We start from the raw sequence: 16,638 nt of genomic DNA on the forward strand, positions 1-16,638 counted from the left end.
TTGCCCTTCTGTTTTATGTTCGGTGTCTACTTGTGCTTAAGAATAGCTGAATAACATACAAAACAATGTTTTTCATTATCTCAGTACACACGACAACAAACATTTCAATTCATTCTACACTGTGATTGTGTGGTGTTTGTCTCTGTTATGCGAGTGTTTGAATGGGTCTGGCCCCTGAGTCATAGTGCATGCGTGTCTGTCTGTCTGTCCCTTTCTGTAAGTGTGTCTGCCCCATGTGTGAGTGTCAACTATCCCAATGGTGAAGTATAAATTTGTCCCCTTGCGAGGCAGTCAGCAGCTCATTGGGTCTGGCTGGGTGTGAAAGGGGCTTGACCTGAGCTTTGGCGGGTGTTAAAGTGTGGACAAAAGGTGTCAATCCATCAGTAGCTGACAACATCTGCCCAGACCCTGCCAGTGCTCACTTGCTAGATGGGGTGGGTAGGTGTGAGTATGGGGGCTGGTGGGTTGAAGTGAGGCTGAGAGTCAGTCCTTTTTGTGAACAGAGTTTAGGGTTACATGCGAACATTAGTTTGAAACAGTTCAATATAATAAAAGTTAAATTACCACAATATATAAATGCCCTTTTACAATGGAGAGTTTCCCTATCCATTAGATGTCTAAAAGATTTCATGGGACTGTTGGCAAACAAAATTTGACACTGAGCCACATAAAATGATATGAATATGAATGACTAAAACCTAAGTCAAAAAGGAATAGTGCCAATAAGTTTAAGGAAGGAATTCCAGAGCTTAAAGCAATAGAAGGCACAGCCATTGAAAAAGTTGTCAATAAGGGATTGGGAAGAAGTGATACCAGCAGAGAGATGAGAACATGGTAACAGACAGCTATGAATCACATCATCATTACTTTGTAAATAATAAAATAAATATTCCAAGTGTTTCATAGACTATGAATTGTTAAACAATATAAAAAGAAAGATTTTAAAAATCTTATATATTTGCAAAGCCTGATTACAATTATGGACATTTTCCATACAATCAATTGCTTGTGAAGTGTAATCATTCACACACAGTAGTGCTCTGTAAATAGTAAATTAAATAAATATCCAGGTCACATCTAACCATAAGTGCTTATCTAAAATCCTCAAAATGTTCTTGTCTCCCAAAATAAACACCCAATTTTTCTTTACTTCATTATTGAAACCCATTCAACATCAGTGATGTCATAAATGACAGCCTGTATGAACATGACCAATGAGGTCCTCCTTCTTGACCTTTGTAAAGGGTGACCACATCCTCCTCCAGCATTTCTCCTCTGCCATCCAACAAGATAGCTAAACTCTTGCCTTGTTACATTCTTATTATCTATTCCTCATTGGAGAATCATTTGTTGTGTCATCTCTACCTGTTCCTTCTGTTTAATTCATTCAAGGAATATGGATGCCACAGGGTGAGCCAGTATTTAATTCCTTTATGTTCACACATTAATACCTCTGACCTGTGTTTACATTCTACATTCACCTGTGTTCACTTATAACTCTGTGGCTTGTGTTCCAACTCATCTAGTGTCTTGGCAACATTTGCAAACACATTTTTAGCACAGCTAAATAAAAACAGATCGACCTAAATCCCCCTTCTCTTAAATTGCTTGTTTAATATCAAATATTAGATTAAAGGAAATTTTGGAAAAGCTGAAGGCACTTGATCTCATGATATCAAGCCAAGTTTATTCTCATCTGTATGTACATGTATAACCCAACGAAACCACATTCTCCAGTCCTTGGTGAAAAACATACAACCAGACATAACAAACAAACAATAACCTATGACTCCAAATCCTGATTTGAAACTTTTTTAATGAATAAGGAAATAAATTCCATAAATATTTCTTGAAGAATGCCGTTTCTAATTTTGCTTGGCTATTCAATGGGACAATGTATTGGACTTTTATTCTATTATCCTCATGTTGTTGCTGTCCAGTCAGCGTTAGATGAGACAAAGTGAAGGGAATTGACTCTGGGCCCAAATAATTTTGATGTCTTTGATATATCTAATAGGGGAAGAGGCCTTTCCATTTCCTGGGCTTAGCATCTTAACTTGGAAAAGAACTCTTTAACTATTCATTCAGTTCACTCTCCATTGGACTGGTGGAGACTGGTTGGAGGGGGACCAGGTATGGGAACCGAAGGGCAAGAAGGTGCCCAGGGCTTCATGATAGCATCAGAGGTTTGGATCCGGAGCTAGGGATCCTGATGGTTTGGACTGAAGGTTGTGTGGCTGAATCCACGACACTCAGTGACTGGGGGGGTTTCTCTTTAACTTATAAAGACTGGAAGAGGCGCTGGGCAATTTCTGCTAATGGCAATTCTTTGTCGGCTTCACTGTAGACAGTTTGTGTAATATTACATTTTCTGTTTTATTACATGTTAGCAAAATAATCTTGAATCTCATTCGTCAGTGTATGTGATACATGCTTATCTAGCAGTTAATGGAGAAGTTACCCCCATGAGTAGCCGTGAGCTAAAGGTTTATGTTAGTGTGTCTCCAGCCGCTACACTTCTGCCGATTTATTCTATCTGTTTGACGCCTAGGGCAGGAGTCTCCATACCCTGGACCCTTGAACTTCTCATGGATCCACAGATTGGGACGGGTCGGGCTGCAAATGTCACCCGAGGCAAAAGTTAATGCGTGGAGGCAGTATTAAAATAAACAGACCTTCCGCCCTGCAAGTGTCTCCCGCAAGACGTTGCCACAAAAGTACACGTCTGCAGACAAATTGCTCGGAGCGGTGTGAGGGAGCCTGCTGTCAGATATGACACGTCCCCCAGATCCCTGTCCGAATCAAGGCTCCTGTCCCGACCCCGAACTGAATTCCCCACGGGGTTCCTGGAGAACCACATCAGCAGAACTTTCATATCTGAATTTTACAGTTGAATAATTTAGATAATACCATTCCACGGGAAGGGAAGTTTCAGCCAAATGGAGAAAGAGCAGACAAGATGTCCAGGTCTGATCAAAGGTGCACAACCAGGCTGGTTCCCCATTCTACACGGCAGCGCTCGGTGGATACGTTGGATTCGGTTCTCCTTTGTCTATTTCATTTCAACCCTCTCAAACCCAGTCTCTCCCAATCATTCCTACACATCCTAGAAGACCATTCCAATAGAGTTCAGAGGGAATGTTACATAGTTGGAGATCTTTAAGATGTGAAAGTCCTGTCTGGCCTTCAAGTGCAATTAAAAGGCCCACTGAATTAGTTGAAAAAACACGGGGCAGGTTTCATCCACGACCTGAGCAATGTTTAGACCTCTGTCAAATATTTCTAAACAATTTAGCAGGTCCACAACAGGTCGTAGAGAGTTTCTGCTTGTGGGATCTTGCTGTGTGCAGAGCAGCTGTTGTACTTCCTACATTACTGCAGAAAGTTGTGTGGAGTAAGATGTGACCACAGCCACAATGGTTTTGACACACTATTCTTAGCATCCACTCTAGGGTCAAGCTCATAAATTAGATGGGTACAAAATCAAACGAGAGCCTGTCAAATAAGGGTTTCTGCAGATAAAAGAATTTGCCCTGTTTGAGGGCAGCAGTAAAGTTTCAAGGACTCCCTCTAATTGTCCGTGAAGCATTTTAGCATTTACCTTAGTCTTGAAAGAATTTCACTTGTGATCAATCCTCTTGGTGAAGTTTCATCTATACATTTCCTGATTATCATCATTATTATCTCATTATTCACAATTCCACCAAAAATTGAAAGTTCAAATTATTCTGACTGAACAACTGTGGTTGCTCACAGGAACCACACCAACCAGTGACTCATCACCATCTTCAAACTTGAAGGGTGAACAACAACAGCATTCAAATGGCTTCATTAAAGGCCCTGGGAAGAAGTACTTTCTTAATCAGAACCAGGAAAAGCAGAGCATTGGAAGGGTACTTGCTGCACAGAAAAAAACAATCTGCTGGAAGAACTCAGCAGAGTCGAGCAGCATCTGTAGGAGAGAAAAACGGTCAAAGATTTGGACCGGAAACCTTCATCAAGACTCTATTTCACTGCTCCCTCTCCGTGCTTTCTACTGCTCTCCAGCTCCCTATCTCACTGCACAGACAGATCTAGAGTACAGGCATGGATTTGATAAGAAATGCGACAAGGATTCCCACTTCAGCTTGCATTTTATTTACCTGTTTCAGTGGACCGACCCTGAGAAGATTGGCTTGTTAGGGTCCCCAAAATTGAGTCCGGACTAATCTAATCAATACCCAAAGATCAACCACCCAAAGATTGGGGGAAAAAACCATGAGGAAGATGTGAAGTGAGTAAAATGATAAAATCAATTTAAAAAAATAAAAACAATAAAAAAATGTATGAGGTGAACAATTTTGAACATGTAGGCCCTTCCCCGGAGAGACAACGACACTAGCATATTTTAGGAGTTCCAAATCATATTAACAGAAAACTCTAACATTGTGGAGGCTCTCACAGGTTCATTCCTTAAAGGTTTTAGTGGATGAATTTTCACCTGTTATAATCATTAATGCCAACACAATCCAGAATATTAAAACATAAAACAGATGAAAATAAGAGATTTTACACCAAACCTAGAACAGGACAAGAGTAGGTGACGGAAATGGAACAGGATGAGAAGAATGGAGGTGGTGGTGGACACAGATATGAAAGTCGCATTTAAGAGGCTTCTTGATAGGCCAATGAACCTACAGGGGAATGCACGAGCAAGCAGCAGTTTTAATCTAATTTGGGCATCATGTTCAGGACAGGCAGGTGGGCCAAAGGGCCTGTTCCTGTGTTGTACTGTTTTATGTTCCATGTATTAGAGGGCATGAATTTAAGGTGAGGAGGGAAAGGTTAAGGGAGATGTGTGGAATGCTTTTTTTTTAATGCAGTCTGGTGGGTGCCTGGAAAATGTTGCCAAGGGTAGTGATGGAAGGAGACAATATAGCAATGTTTAAGAGGTTTTCAGATAGACACTTAAATATGAAGAGATGGATGGCCATAGATTATGTGTAAGCTCAAGAGTTTTGGTATAATATAACATTATATTTGATGCAGACATAGTGACAAAGGGCCTGTTCCTGTGTTGTACTGTTTTATGTTCCATGTATTAGAGGGCATGAATTTAAGGTGAGGAGGGAAAGGTTAAGGGAGATGTGTGGAATGCTTTTTTTTTAATGCAGTCTGGTGGGTGCCTGGAAAATGTTGCCAAGGGTAGTGATGGAAGGAGACAATATAGCAATGTTTAAGAGGTTTTCAGATAGACACTTAAATATGCAGAGATGGATGGCCATAGATTATGTGTAAGCTCAAGAGTTTTGGTATAAAATAACATTATATTTGATGCAGACATAGTGACAAAGGGCCTGTTACTGTGTTGTACTGTTCTGTTCTAAGAGAAGGCCACTCAGCACCTCAAACTGATTCACAAAGAAATAGGTCAAATCAATGCAAAAGAACAGGACATGTGATTTATAGTCAAATTACCATTTTTCTTTTTTTCCACAATCTTCTACATGGGTTCATCTTACCTGGAGTGAAGCACAAAAGTCTGCAGAAAGCTGTGATTGTAGTAAAAACAAAATGCGGAAGGAACTCAGCAGGTCTCTCGATGTCCAAAAGAGATAAAGATGTACACTCAACGTTTCAAGCCTGAGCCCTTCTTCATGTTACCTGGAAAAGGCTCAAATCACAGAATTTACCCACCACTTGCCCTCCATAAACATAGCAAGATTGCATTGACCTGGTTCAGGAAAGATGGTCAAACTCCACTCATTTTCTAAGGAGTACAGCAGTGAATAGTTACATTTTGAAAGTTTTATGATCAAAAATGTATTTTACTTATTAAGAAAAAGATTTGACTCCACCAATGAATTTATTGAAATTGTTCTGCCACTTTTAATGTTTTTATTCACAAATAGGGGTCCCGATACATTTATTGAAATGATTTTTTTTTTATTTAATTTTTTATTTTTCACACCATAAATCACATTAGCCGTGATATACACTTTTTCTTTTTCACACATATACAGTGACTTTTTCATGCTGAATGTACTTTCAACTGTTTTAATAAAACCACTCCAGGGCTCCACTTTTAAATATCACAAATTATAGAATCCTCTTTTATTTCTGTAATTCTTTATTTATCGCACTATGAACCCTATCAACCAATATATTTACAGATGCATCTCTTTAAATATTCACAGTGACATTTTCTCTTTTTTCCCCCATCCCTCCCTTTCCCCTTCCCACCCCCTCCAAAAACAGTAAATATTGGACGTATAAAATACAATAAAACAATATCTTTATGCAAAAGGAATACAAACAAAAAAGACGTATCATCCACTTATTCACATTAAATCTGATCGCGTTTATCTTCTTATCATTTTAGGTGGTGGTGGTCCGAGACCTGCTCTTTCTGTTACGTTCCATATAGGGTTCCCAGGTTTTTTCAAACATTGCAACTTTGTCTTTTAAATTGTGATTTTTTTTTCCCAATGGGGTACACTTAAAATTGGTTATATATTCCGTTAATGTTTATAGTCATAGAGTCCAACGTGGCCATCTTATATCTTTATTTTCACTTCTTTTCCACCTCTTCACCGCCTCCATCCCTTTTTTCCATGACTGTTTTTTAAGTTTTCCTTTTTAATCTCAATATATGACAACGCAATTAAGACATGGAATACCCCAACAATCCCCACAAGCAATAACCCTTTAACCCCAAATGAACCTCCCCTCTTTGGGTTGCCCCTTGTCCCTTGACGGCAACCACAACTCCCCTTTCCATTCGGTTTGCGAACTTACTCGCAAGTGTCAACCGATTTCGCAGTGACCATTATTCTCCCCCCCAGCCCCCCCAGAGAACACTATTTTCCTATACTTATAACAAAGATCTCTCTTTTTCCCCCTTCTTCCCCTTCTCTTATCCATCTTTAAATCTTTATATATACATTATCTTTACTTTATATTTTTACATATTTTTATATATTTTCTTGCCGATCATCCTCCTCTCTTCTCCTGTCCTGCAAATGTTTAGCAAATTCTTGGGCTTTCTTTGGGTCAGAGAACAGTCTATTCCATTCCCCAGGAATAAATACTTTGAGTACTGCTGGATGTCTTAATATAAAGTTATGCCCTCTCTTCCATAAGATTGCTTTTGCCATGTTGAATTCCTTCCTCTTCTTTAAAAGTTCAAAGCTTATGTCCGGGTAAAAAAATATTTTTTGTCCCTTATATTCCAACTATTCCAAAGTCTTCTCTAACCTTCTTTCTTGCCTGCTCCATATGTTTTCCCTTGTCGTATATCTTAGAAATTTTACCAATATGGATCTCAGTTTTTGATGTGGTGGCGGTTTTGGTACTAGCGCTCTATGCACCCTTTCGATTTCTATTTCTTCATGTGAATCTGTCGTTTCCAGCACCTTCGGGATCCATCCTTCTATAAATTTCTTCATATCTGACCTTTCTTTCAGGGCCTTCTTTCAGGCCCATTATTTTTTAATTACCTTCTGTAATTTTCCAATACGTCAATATTTGTGATAATAAATCTTGTGTCTCTTTAATTTTTTTTTCGCTCTCTTCCAACTTCACTCTTAAATCATTTATCTCCATTTCTACAGCAGCTTCTCATTCCTCCACATTTTCTACTCTTTTCCCTATTTCAATCATGATCAACTCTAAGCTTTGCATTCTGTCTTCAGCTCTTTTCATTTTTCTTTTGATTGAACTAAATTCTAATGATACCCATTCTTTTAATGACCTAATTTGTTCTTCAAAAGAGGCTTTATCTAAACTTTGTCCTATTTTACCTTCTTCTTTCCTTTGAAATTCTTGATCTTCTTCCTCCTCTTCTTCTGTGTCTGTATCTAAGTCTGTGTCATCTTCTTCTCTTCTCTGTATCTGTGTATCTTCATCCTTCTCTCGTGAGCTGCTTCTGTATCCTTGCTGGGCTTCCAGCTGCTGTGTCTCCTGCTGTTGGGCCTCCTGCTGCAGGTCGACCCGTTGTTGGGCCTCCCGCTGCAGGTCGACCTACTGCTAGGCCTCCTGCCGCAGTTTGTCCCCCTGCCAGTCGCCCTGATGCCACTCACCCTCTTCCAGCCCTTCATTCTCTTTCTCACCACTCTTCTTCTTTCTTGCTTACTTCTCCCAGCTGAACGCCCCGATACTGGGCATCTCTCAGCTGGCTGCTCCGCAGCTAGCCACTCCTCAGCTGAGTCCCCCTCTCTCAGGTGTTAACCTTTTCTTTTACTTGCACACTGCGCATGCACACCTTTTCTTGGCTCTGAGAGCCATTTTTGAAGTCCGCCGGTCGGGAGGACACCACTCCTCTGGGGACTCACCAATACCGGAGATCGGACGCTCCTCTCCACGGTGGCTCTCTGCTCTGACGTGCAGGTAAGGCCTTCTTCTTTCTTCTTCAGTGATTTTCCTTCCTCCCTTTTCTCTGTTAATCTTACTTTTTCCCTTTTGGATACCATCTTCAATCTCTTCTCTGTAACTTTATCTTTCTCTGCCTGTATTTTATGATTATTGTGCTCTGTTTCTTCACACTTTTTTTTTCTCTGGAGAGCGCTGGTTCCACTCGACCAGCCACTACTCCATCACGTGACTCCCCCTAGAATCCTCTTCAAGGTTAAGAGCATAAAGAAAATAATTTCAGGTTGCTTGATCATGCTAAACAGTGGTTTTCTTTCCACTCACGTACCATTTTCAATAATCACTATGCCATAGGTACTCTGTGAGCGATTACTGAAGGTGGTATGTGAGTGGGAAATAAAGATTGAGAACCAGTGCTCTAGACCCAGAGTAGTGTGAGCTGACTCAATGACTACTACCCAGTAGCATTAACTTCTACTGTGACGAAATGCTCTGAGAGGCCAGAATTAACACATACCTAAGCAAAGATCTGGACCCACTGCAAATCACCTATTGTCACAATCACTCCACTGAAGATGTAACATTGCTGGCTCTCCACTCGGAGCTGGATCACCTCGAAAACAGCAATTCACACTTACAGCTGTTCTTCATTGTCTACAGCTCGGCCTTCAATGCCATTATTCGCTTGGAGCTGGTCAAGAAGCTACAAACTCTAGGCCTCTGTAACCCCACTCTGCAACTGGATCCATTGGAAGACCACAGTCAGTATGAATTGGAAACAACATCTCCTCCTCACTGATCATCAAAACAGGCGTACCCCAAGGATGCGCATTTAGCCCACTGCTCTACTCATTATACACCCATGACTGTGTGGCCAGGCACAATTCCAATGCCATCTGTAAATTTGCTGATGACACCACAGTTGTCAGAAGAATCACATACGGCAATGAGGATGGAGATAGAGCAGCTTCGAGTGGTGTCACTACAGCAACCTTGTGTTCAACGTGAGCAAAACCAGGGAGTTGATAATTGACTTCAGGAGGGAGTCAGAGGAACATGACCCAGTCCTCTTCAAGAGCTCAGTAGTGGAGAGGGTCAAGAACTTCAAATTCCTGGGTATCAACATCTCTGAGGATCTGCCCTGGAGCCTCCATGTTGATGCAATCACAAAGAAGGCTCACCAGCGGCTATATATTGTGAGGTGTCTGAGGAGATTCAGTAGGTCACGGAAGACTCTCGTAAACTTCCACAGGTGTACCGTAGAGAACATTCTGGCTGGTTGCATCACTGCCTGATATGGAGGTCCCAACTCTCAGGATAAGAATGAACTCCAGAGGGTTGTTAACTTGGCCTGTGACATCACAGGTCCGAATTTCACTCCTTCGAGGACATCTACATGAGGCAGTGTCTTTAAAAAGTAGCCTTACCCTCAAAGACTCCCACCACCCAGGCTATTGCCTCTTCACTCTGCTACCATTGGGGAAAAGGTAAAAGAGCCTAAAGACGACCACTCAATGACACAAGGACAGCTTCTTCTCCACTGCCATCAGATTCCTGAATAATCAATGAACCAAAGACACTGCCTTACTTTTCATGCCCTATTATTGTAATTTTTATAGTCATGTTGTAAGATGATTATAATATGAATGTTTGCACTAAGACGCTGCTGCAAGCACCAAATTTCATGATTTGTTCATGACAATAAATTCTGATTCTGAAATATTTTGCTTGAGAAAAATTTCTTGGAGTTATGAAACTGTGCATGTAATGAGTCAATTAGGTATGATTAAAACAGGGGTTTTCAAACTTTTTCTTTCCACTTACATACTTTCAGCAATCCCTTATTAGTCACAGAGCACCAATGGCATAGGGATTACTGAAGGTGATATGTGAGTGGAAAGAAAAAGTTTGAAAACCACTGTCCTAATACTTGGAATATTTGACATTTGTGATTACACCGTTAAATTTTAGCCGAAGCTTAAAAACTAATTTAACTCCAGGAATTTCAAGCATATGTTGGAAGCAAATTGCCAACTGTCCCCAAAGCAGAAATTGTGCACTTTTACCATCTCATCCCTCTCCTCATCCACAAATGACAACTGTCATTGTGTTTTTAGATACAGCTCCAAGTTGATCTAACTAAACAAACCTACCCTCCAACTGCTAAATGCTCCACATGCACAGCCTGTCTTTCTGCCCTTGTGATAAGGCGATGACCCTTCAGTGTGAAGTCCTGGAGCTGGTAACTCTCACTGTTATGTGCTGATGGTTAGGAAGCCGTGAAAGTGTGTCAGGGTGTGACAATCTGGAGTCAGGGGCCTCTGTGTTGACTGCACACTGTTTTGCCTGACGCCCTTACTCTTGCTGTGGTGCTTCCACTAGAGGTGTTGAAAGCCTGGAGCAGTGGCCCACACTCAGCATTTGCCTCCCCCCTCCCTCTTTGCCCTGTGTTGACACAAGCAGGTCACCCATCACATTGAGTTCAGGGGAATTCCTGAGCTTACAGCCTATCCGCTTTCAAAGAGCAGGAGGGCTAGTGGCAGCAGAGTATAAAAAGAACAGGAGGCAGAGCAGGAGGACAGAGTCACGTTGACAAAGCTTGTCAGCCGGCAGCTCCTGAGTGAGAAACCGCAGCATCATCGATTAGAGATGAACGAGAGTACACAGAGAGCTCAGAGAGGCCCTATCTGCCTGGAGTGTTTACACCGAGTCTGCAGTGCTTATCTGTCAGCAGACAGAAGGTAAGATTTTCATCTCTATTACTGATTGTTAAATGTTAAGACACCTCAAGCTCAATTCGACTGAAAACTTTCTGGGTGTTTGCCCGTGGTCATTGTAAAGATAATATGCACAGGTAGTTTGATCCTCATCCTCTGACCTCAAAGTTGCGTTGGTAGCACTTTTGAAAAAACAACAGTCCTTTCATCTTTTCTCCTTGCGGCTGTTACATGTGGGTAGTGTTGACCATTGAATAATCTAATCTGCTCAGGAAAATATGCCAAGTGGTATTCCCTCAGGAATCTGTGCTGACTTGATACATCTGGGACTTGGATAAAGGAATAACAAGTTCTAACTTTGAAGTTTAGATAACACTCAGTTAGCAGGCACAGTAAACATGCATGGATGTTAGGAGGAAACTAGACGAAGGAAGCATTCTAAACTACAGCAGATCGAGTTCAATGAAACAAATTATACAAGAAATACCAAGTAAAATATTTTTCTTAATAATGAGTGATTAGGAGCTATTGAACCTGAAACATTTAATTCTTGATGTGCACAAATCAGTGAGTCTGGTGTCCAGGTCTGAAAATTAGTCAAAAAATACATATTCTTAAATGCAAAAGGTAAGAAATAATGCTCAAAAAAGGTTGAATGGATCTATGATCAATGATAGATTCCTCACCTTCAGAGAGATATATTGTCATTGAATGTTGTCGAGGGAAAATTCATAACCATTGTTACAAAGCCTCAAACTAGGATGACAGATTATATATATATGTATATATATATTCAGTTTGCACTCTTGTTTTCAGAAGATTGAAAGCTAATCTAAATGAGATTAATGAAAAAGGAAGCAAAATGATGAATGCTTAGGGACAATTTCCTCCAATGGGAAGTCAAGGATTAAATGACCATAATGCAATCTTTAAATTGGAGCTAGATATGTTAGACGTAGAATCAGGAAGAACTCTTCACTAAAAGAATAGTAGGAAGAGAGATTCTGCCCCCCAATGTTTAGTTTAGTTGGAGCTTTCAAAACCAAGACTAGTAGATGTTAGTTGAGTAACAATGTCAAGGGAGTGAAGCAAATGTAGCTGAGCCTTGGTCTGATCGAATGGCAGAACTAGATCCAAGAGCTGAAAAATCACTCCTGCTCCTACTTAACATGCTCCCTCATACACATTCTGCAAGGGATAATGGGCAGCAGAAAGTGAGCAATCTGACTGTGTCCCCTCCTTATCCCAGGGTTAATGACCCCACTGACAGGTAACCTTCCCATCTATCCACAGAGTATGATCAGTTAACCCAATCAATTGAACCATTAATGATCAATCCTTTACAACAGAGCACAGTCCTTGCTGTTCACTGATTTGGTGACATCCCCATGACAGCAACATAGGGGAGCAGAGACTGCAGCTCCCAAAGAAATTCTATTTAGTTGTTTGAATTGAATTGTTTCTCGTCATGAGCACTGAGATACAGTGGGAAACTTTGCATCGTGTGGTATCCAGACAAATCAACCAAAGTACAGCAGGTAGTGCAAAAACAGAACATAATAGGAGCAGGAGTCGGCCATCCAGCCTGTCGAGCCTACTCCGCCTTTCAATGAGATCACCTGATCATTGACCCACCCCATCTATCTGCCTTTTCCCCATATCTCTTATTCCTTAAACACATAGTGTTACCTTTAAACACAAGTGTGTGGTGTTACATAAAAGTAAAGTGGAGAGTTAAGTGTTGATGAGAAAAAATGTAGTTAAACAGTGCAAGTCATCATTTTATATCAATGGAAGGTCCATTCAAGAGTCTGATAGCAGGAGGAAACAAATTGCCCTTGATTCTGTAGTACATGTTTTCAAACTCATGCATCTTCTGCCCAAAGGGAGGGGAGAGAAGAGAATGTGTCTTGATTGGACGGACGCATGCTCTGTTGACAAACGCACCCGAGTAACATCAAAAGATAGGCTTGCACTTAGGAAGTGCTTTTCTCAAAGTACTTTGGATTTGATTAAATGCCTTTGATAATGAAGCAAATGCCAAAATGTACCCAAGAATGTCCCATGAATGGCAATATGATAACGACCAGATAATCAAAAATTTAAAAATTTAGACATATAGCACAGGAACAGGTCCTTTTGTCCCATGAGCTGGCCAGTTGCAGCCTTGTATGTGGGAGGAAGCCGGAGCTCCCGGAGGAAACCCACACAGACATGGGGAGAATGTACAAACTCCTTACATACAGCACCAGATTCAAATCCTGGTCCAGGTTCCTGCCCCTGTAACTGCGTTACGCTGAACACTGCACTAACCATGCCGCCATATGATTTGTTCATGTGATACTGGGTGAGGGATAAATTCTAGGATGAATTTCCAAAAAAGGTTTTATGTCCATCAGATGGGGAAGGCAAGGATTCATTCAAATATCTCACCTCAAATACAGGACCTTCCATGGTGGATCATTCCTTCAGTATCTTTTCTGCCAGTTTGTAGGGAAGACATCTTGTAGCACTTTGACCTTGATTCTGCTATTCTCTTCTTACCTTTTCTGTTGTGTTAATGTTGATAGCGCTGCTACTGTTTGGAGACCATGGCTGATCACACCCAAAGATATTGAACGGGAACAACAAAGGCAGGTGACAAATGTAAGTTTGATCAAATAATATGTTAGTCAAAGAGATATTCCTGGATTAATCAATGTGTCCTCTCAAACAGTACACCCTCTTTCCTCTTTCCCAGCCATACCTACTCACCTGTGAATGCTCAAATAATAAAGTTCAGACAGTAACAGGAGGATGTTAAACCATGAAGGGCCTCTTTGATGAGGGCTCCTGAAGAAGGGCCCAGACCTGAAACATCAACTGCCTTTTACTTTCTATGGATGCTGCATGACCGGCTGAATTTCTCTAGCACTTTTGTGTAGTGGCCAATTCTGTTATCAATCAATGGTTTGAAAATGTTAAATATTTTTCACAAAGTTAAATATTTTTCACAAAGCCATCTCAGTAGGCAGCAGAGACCATGAGATTCATACACACTCCAGCTCAATATCAAAAGAATAGGAGAAGAAAATGGTACTCCCTTTCCCCCTTCAACCCTAGCCGTATCTAACTGATAATGATGTTACACCATCTCTGCCATCATACAGTTCAGAAGCGATGCCTTTGAAGAATGGGTAATGTTCCCTCTGGGTATTTCTAGGTATGCGATATCCCACCATAATTGTACAATGCTCTGCCCATGTGCAGAATGGCTGGGATGGCTATAGAATGCCTCCATTGGTGTGCAGAGACCTTTATGAGTACACAATGGCCTGTCTGGTTGTGTGATCTCTCACTTGCGTACGTGACATTCAATGTGTGTGCGTGCACAAATCTCATACTGGCCTTCCTGCAGCGCCAGGACCAACTAGTATATAATGAAGCAAAGGTAATGAAGATGGTATTTATTCAAGACTAAACCTCTAACCTTCCTGTTGCAGTTGAATTTCAGCAGTGGGCAACCTCTGCCAACACCCACTGAAGACAAAGTACCATCATTCCAACACCCTGTCAAGTAAGTGTTCATTTGTGCTACTAGTTTTCAGAAGCAGATTAATATCCAATATACATATTCAGCCCCACTTCAGTGACTGGGGAACTTGTTATTCAAACCTTTCCTTTCCAGTACATGGTCTCAGAGTCCAGAGACACATGCTCTTTGCTGAGCCCCCTTGCTCAAACTGTTACAAGACACCTGAATGAGTTCCGTCCCAGGGGCAGTGCCAAGATGCCTCATCTTTAACATAGGCAAACTTTTTCAGGCACTTGCAGTGGGAGTAGGATGGGCCCGCCAATCCTGGAACTTTGCCAAGTGAGGATGCTACATTTAGAGTGTTCCCTTCCCACTAAAATGTTGGTTCTAGCTTGTGGTAATGCTAATTCAGTCCCTTTTTTGGCAGAGTTGCATCTCTAAGGCTAGAATGCTTTGCATGGGACAATTTCTCTTTGTACCAAGGCTGAGAGGTGTTTGGGGGAAGAGATCATTTTCTATACTGTGCTAATCAACCAGCTGTGGTTTATGGGATCTTCCTGTTCACCACTTGAATCTTGTACTGCTAACAACACAGCTGCTACACTTTGAAAAGTACATAATTCTACAGAACTTTTGGCCTTTGATTCAAAAGAATTATTAAGACAGGTGACATAAGCCAAATGGTAGAACTTAAATAATGAGAATGATGTGAGGAATCCCAGAGACTGAAGGGTGGTGGTGAAGGGAAAGAGGAAGGGAGGGATGTGGGGAAGGAGGGGAAGGTGACAAAGGATGAGCAAGAGGGAAGAAATGATCACTGAAGGGTAGTATCAGAGAAGGACAGTTCGGGAGCTGTGGATTGGGAGGAGGGATGGACATAGATCAGCATGGTACTATTACAAATGTAAATGTGAAAGAACTGAAGTTTGTGAAACACTTAAACAATGTTCTTATTTTGTCTTTTTAACAGACTTCTCTGGCCAAAATCAAAATGTTTTGATTATTTATATGAAGATGCCGCTGATCTGTTGATGAATTTCCCAGTGCAGGCAACAATCTCCTTCTATCAGGAGAATGACAGTGAATCTGAACACGAAGATAATGATTAGCCAGAGACAGGATCCATGGAGTAAGGACTGAAGTATATAACACCATGCTCTAATACAAGCACTGCTGGTGGCTGGGAGGGAATTTCTCGCTTGGAGGATTATTGATCTGCATTCTACATTATTTACATATTTATTTATAATTCAGAAACTAACTGAATTCTTTTTGTATTTATAAAAATCCACCTTATTTTGTAAATAAAATATTTAGTTCAATCTCTGTTTGCTCTGAACTGATCCTGTCAAAAAGATCAGCCACTCTTCCCAATCTTGGACACTGCCTGGGAGACCTGTTGCAAGCATGAAATTCTATGAAACATTGATATATAAGTGGGCTGCTCTAACACTATCTCCTGTTTACTGAAGTCCACATAGCTAAGATAACACCATTCAATATTCAAAGGAAATATTCCCTATGACTAAATATCAATAGGACCTCCCTGAGGCTGACAGGCAATCAATAACCTATAGTCCATCTAACAGAAGAGAGGGGAATCAGGCCACAAGTTACCAGAAGTGAAGGCTTGCTCTCTAACACCATCTTGTTTCATCCAGATCCTCTCTTGTAAAGGACTGCGCACTGGCACAGTCCAGGAAAAGACATTAAATTATATCAACACTGTCGAGTGGAATCTATATCACACTCAGTTTACAGCAAAAGCTTTTATTTTATGGATACTAACAATGGAAAATGATAGGTAATATTTCACACACAATATTAATCGGTTAATATATAAAGTATACATAATGGAGGTGTATGTGACAGACTGAAAATCTTTCCACATCCTTCACTTTATTATAGGAAGGATGTGGAGGTGATAGAGAAGGTGCAGAGGAGATTTACAAGGATATTCCCTGGATTGGAAATTAAGTCTTATGAGGCAAGGTTAGCAGAGGTTGGACTTTTCTCTTTTGAGCAAAGAAGGATGAGACATGACTTATTATAGGTCTA

General features: G+C 40.9%; 1 protein-coding gene across 3 annotated transcripts; it reads left to right on the top strand.

Annotated features, from left to right (window-relative positions):
- The first annotated feature begins 1,248 nt into the window (after positions 1 to 1,248).
- On the top strand, positions 1,249 to 15,867 carry LOC138741909 (protein ripply1-like). Of its 3 annotated transcripts, XM_069896137.1 has the most exons (5): positions 1,249 to 1,410; positions 10,878 to 11,090; positions 13,637 to 13,712; positions 14,549 to 14,622; positions 15,551 to 15,867. In XM_069896137.1, exons 2-5 carry the CDS (start codon positions 10,999 to 11,001, stop codon positions 15,687 to 15,689), a joined length of 381 nt encoding a protein of 126 aa, XP_069752238.1. In that variant the 5' UTR covers positions 1,249 to 1,410; positions 10,878 to 10,998; the 3' UTR covers positions 15,690 to 15,867. The 3 variants fall into 3 exon arrangements, with proteins under 3 accessions (XP_069752238.1, XP_069752239.1, XP_069752237.1); XM_069896138.1 differs by lacking the exon at positions 10,878 to 11,090; XM_069896136.1 differs by lacking the exons at positions 10,878 to 11,090; positions 13,637 to 13,712; positions 14,549 to 14,622; positions 15,551 to 15,867 and adding an exon at positions 3,757 to 4,299.
- The last annotated feature ends 771 nt before the right edge of the window (positions 15,868 to 16,638 follow it).

This window comes from Narcine bancroftii, chromosome 8 (assembly GCF_036971445.1).
Source record: "Narcine bancroftii isolate sNarBan1 chromosome 8, sNarBan1.hap1, whole genome shotgun sequence".
Classification (NCBI taxonomy): Eukaryota; Metazoa; Chordata; class Chondrichthyes; order Torpediniformes; family Narcinidae; genus Narcine; species Narcine bancroftii.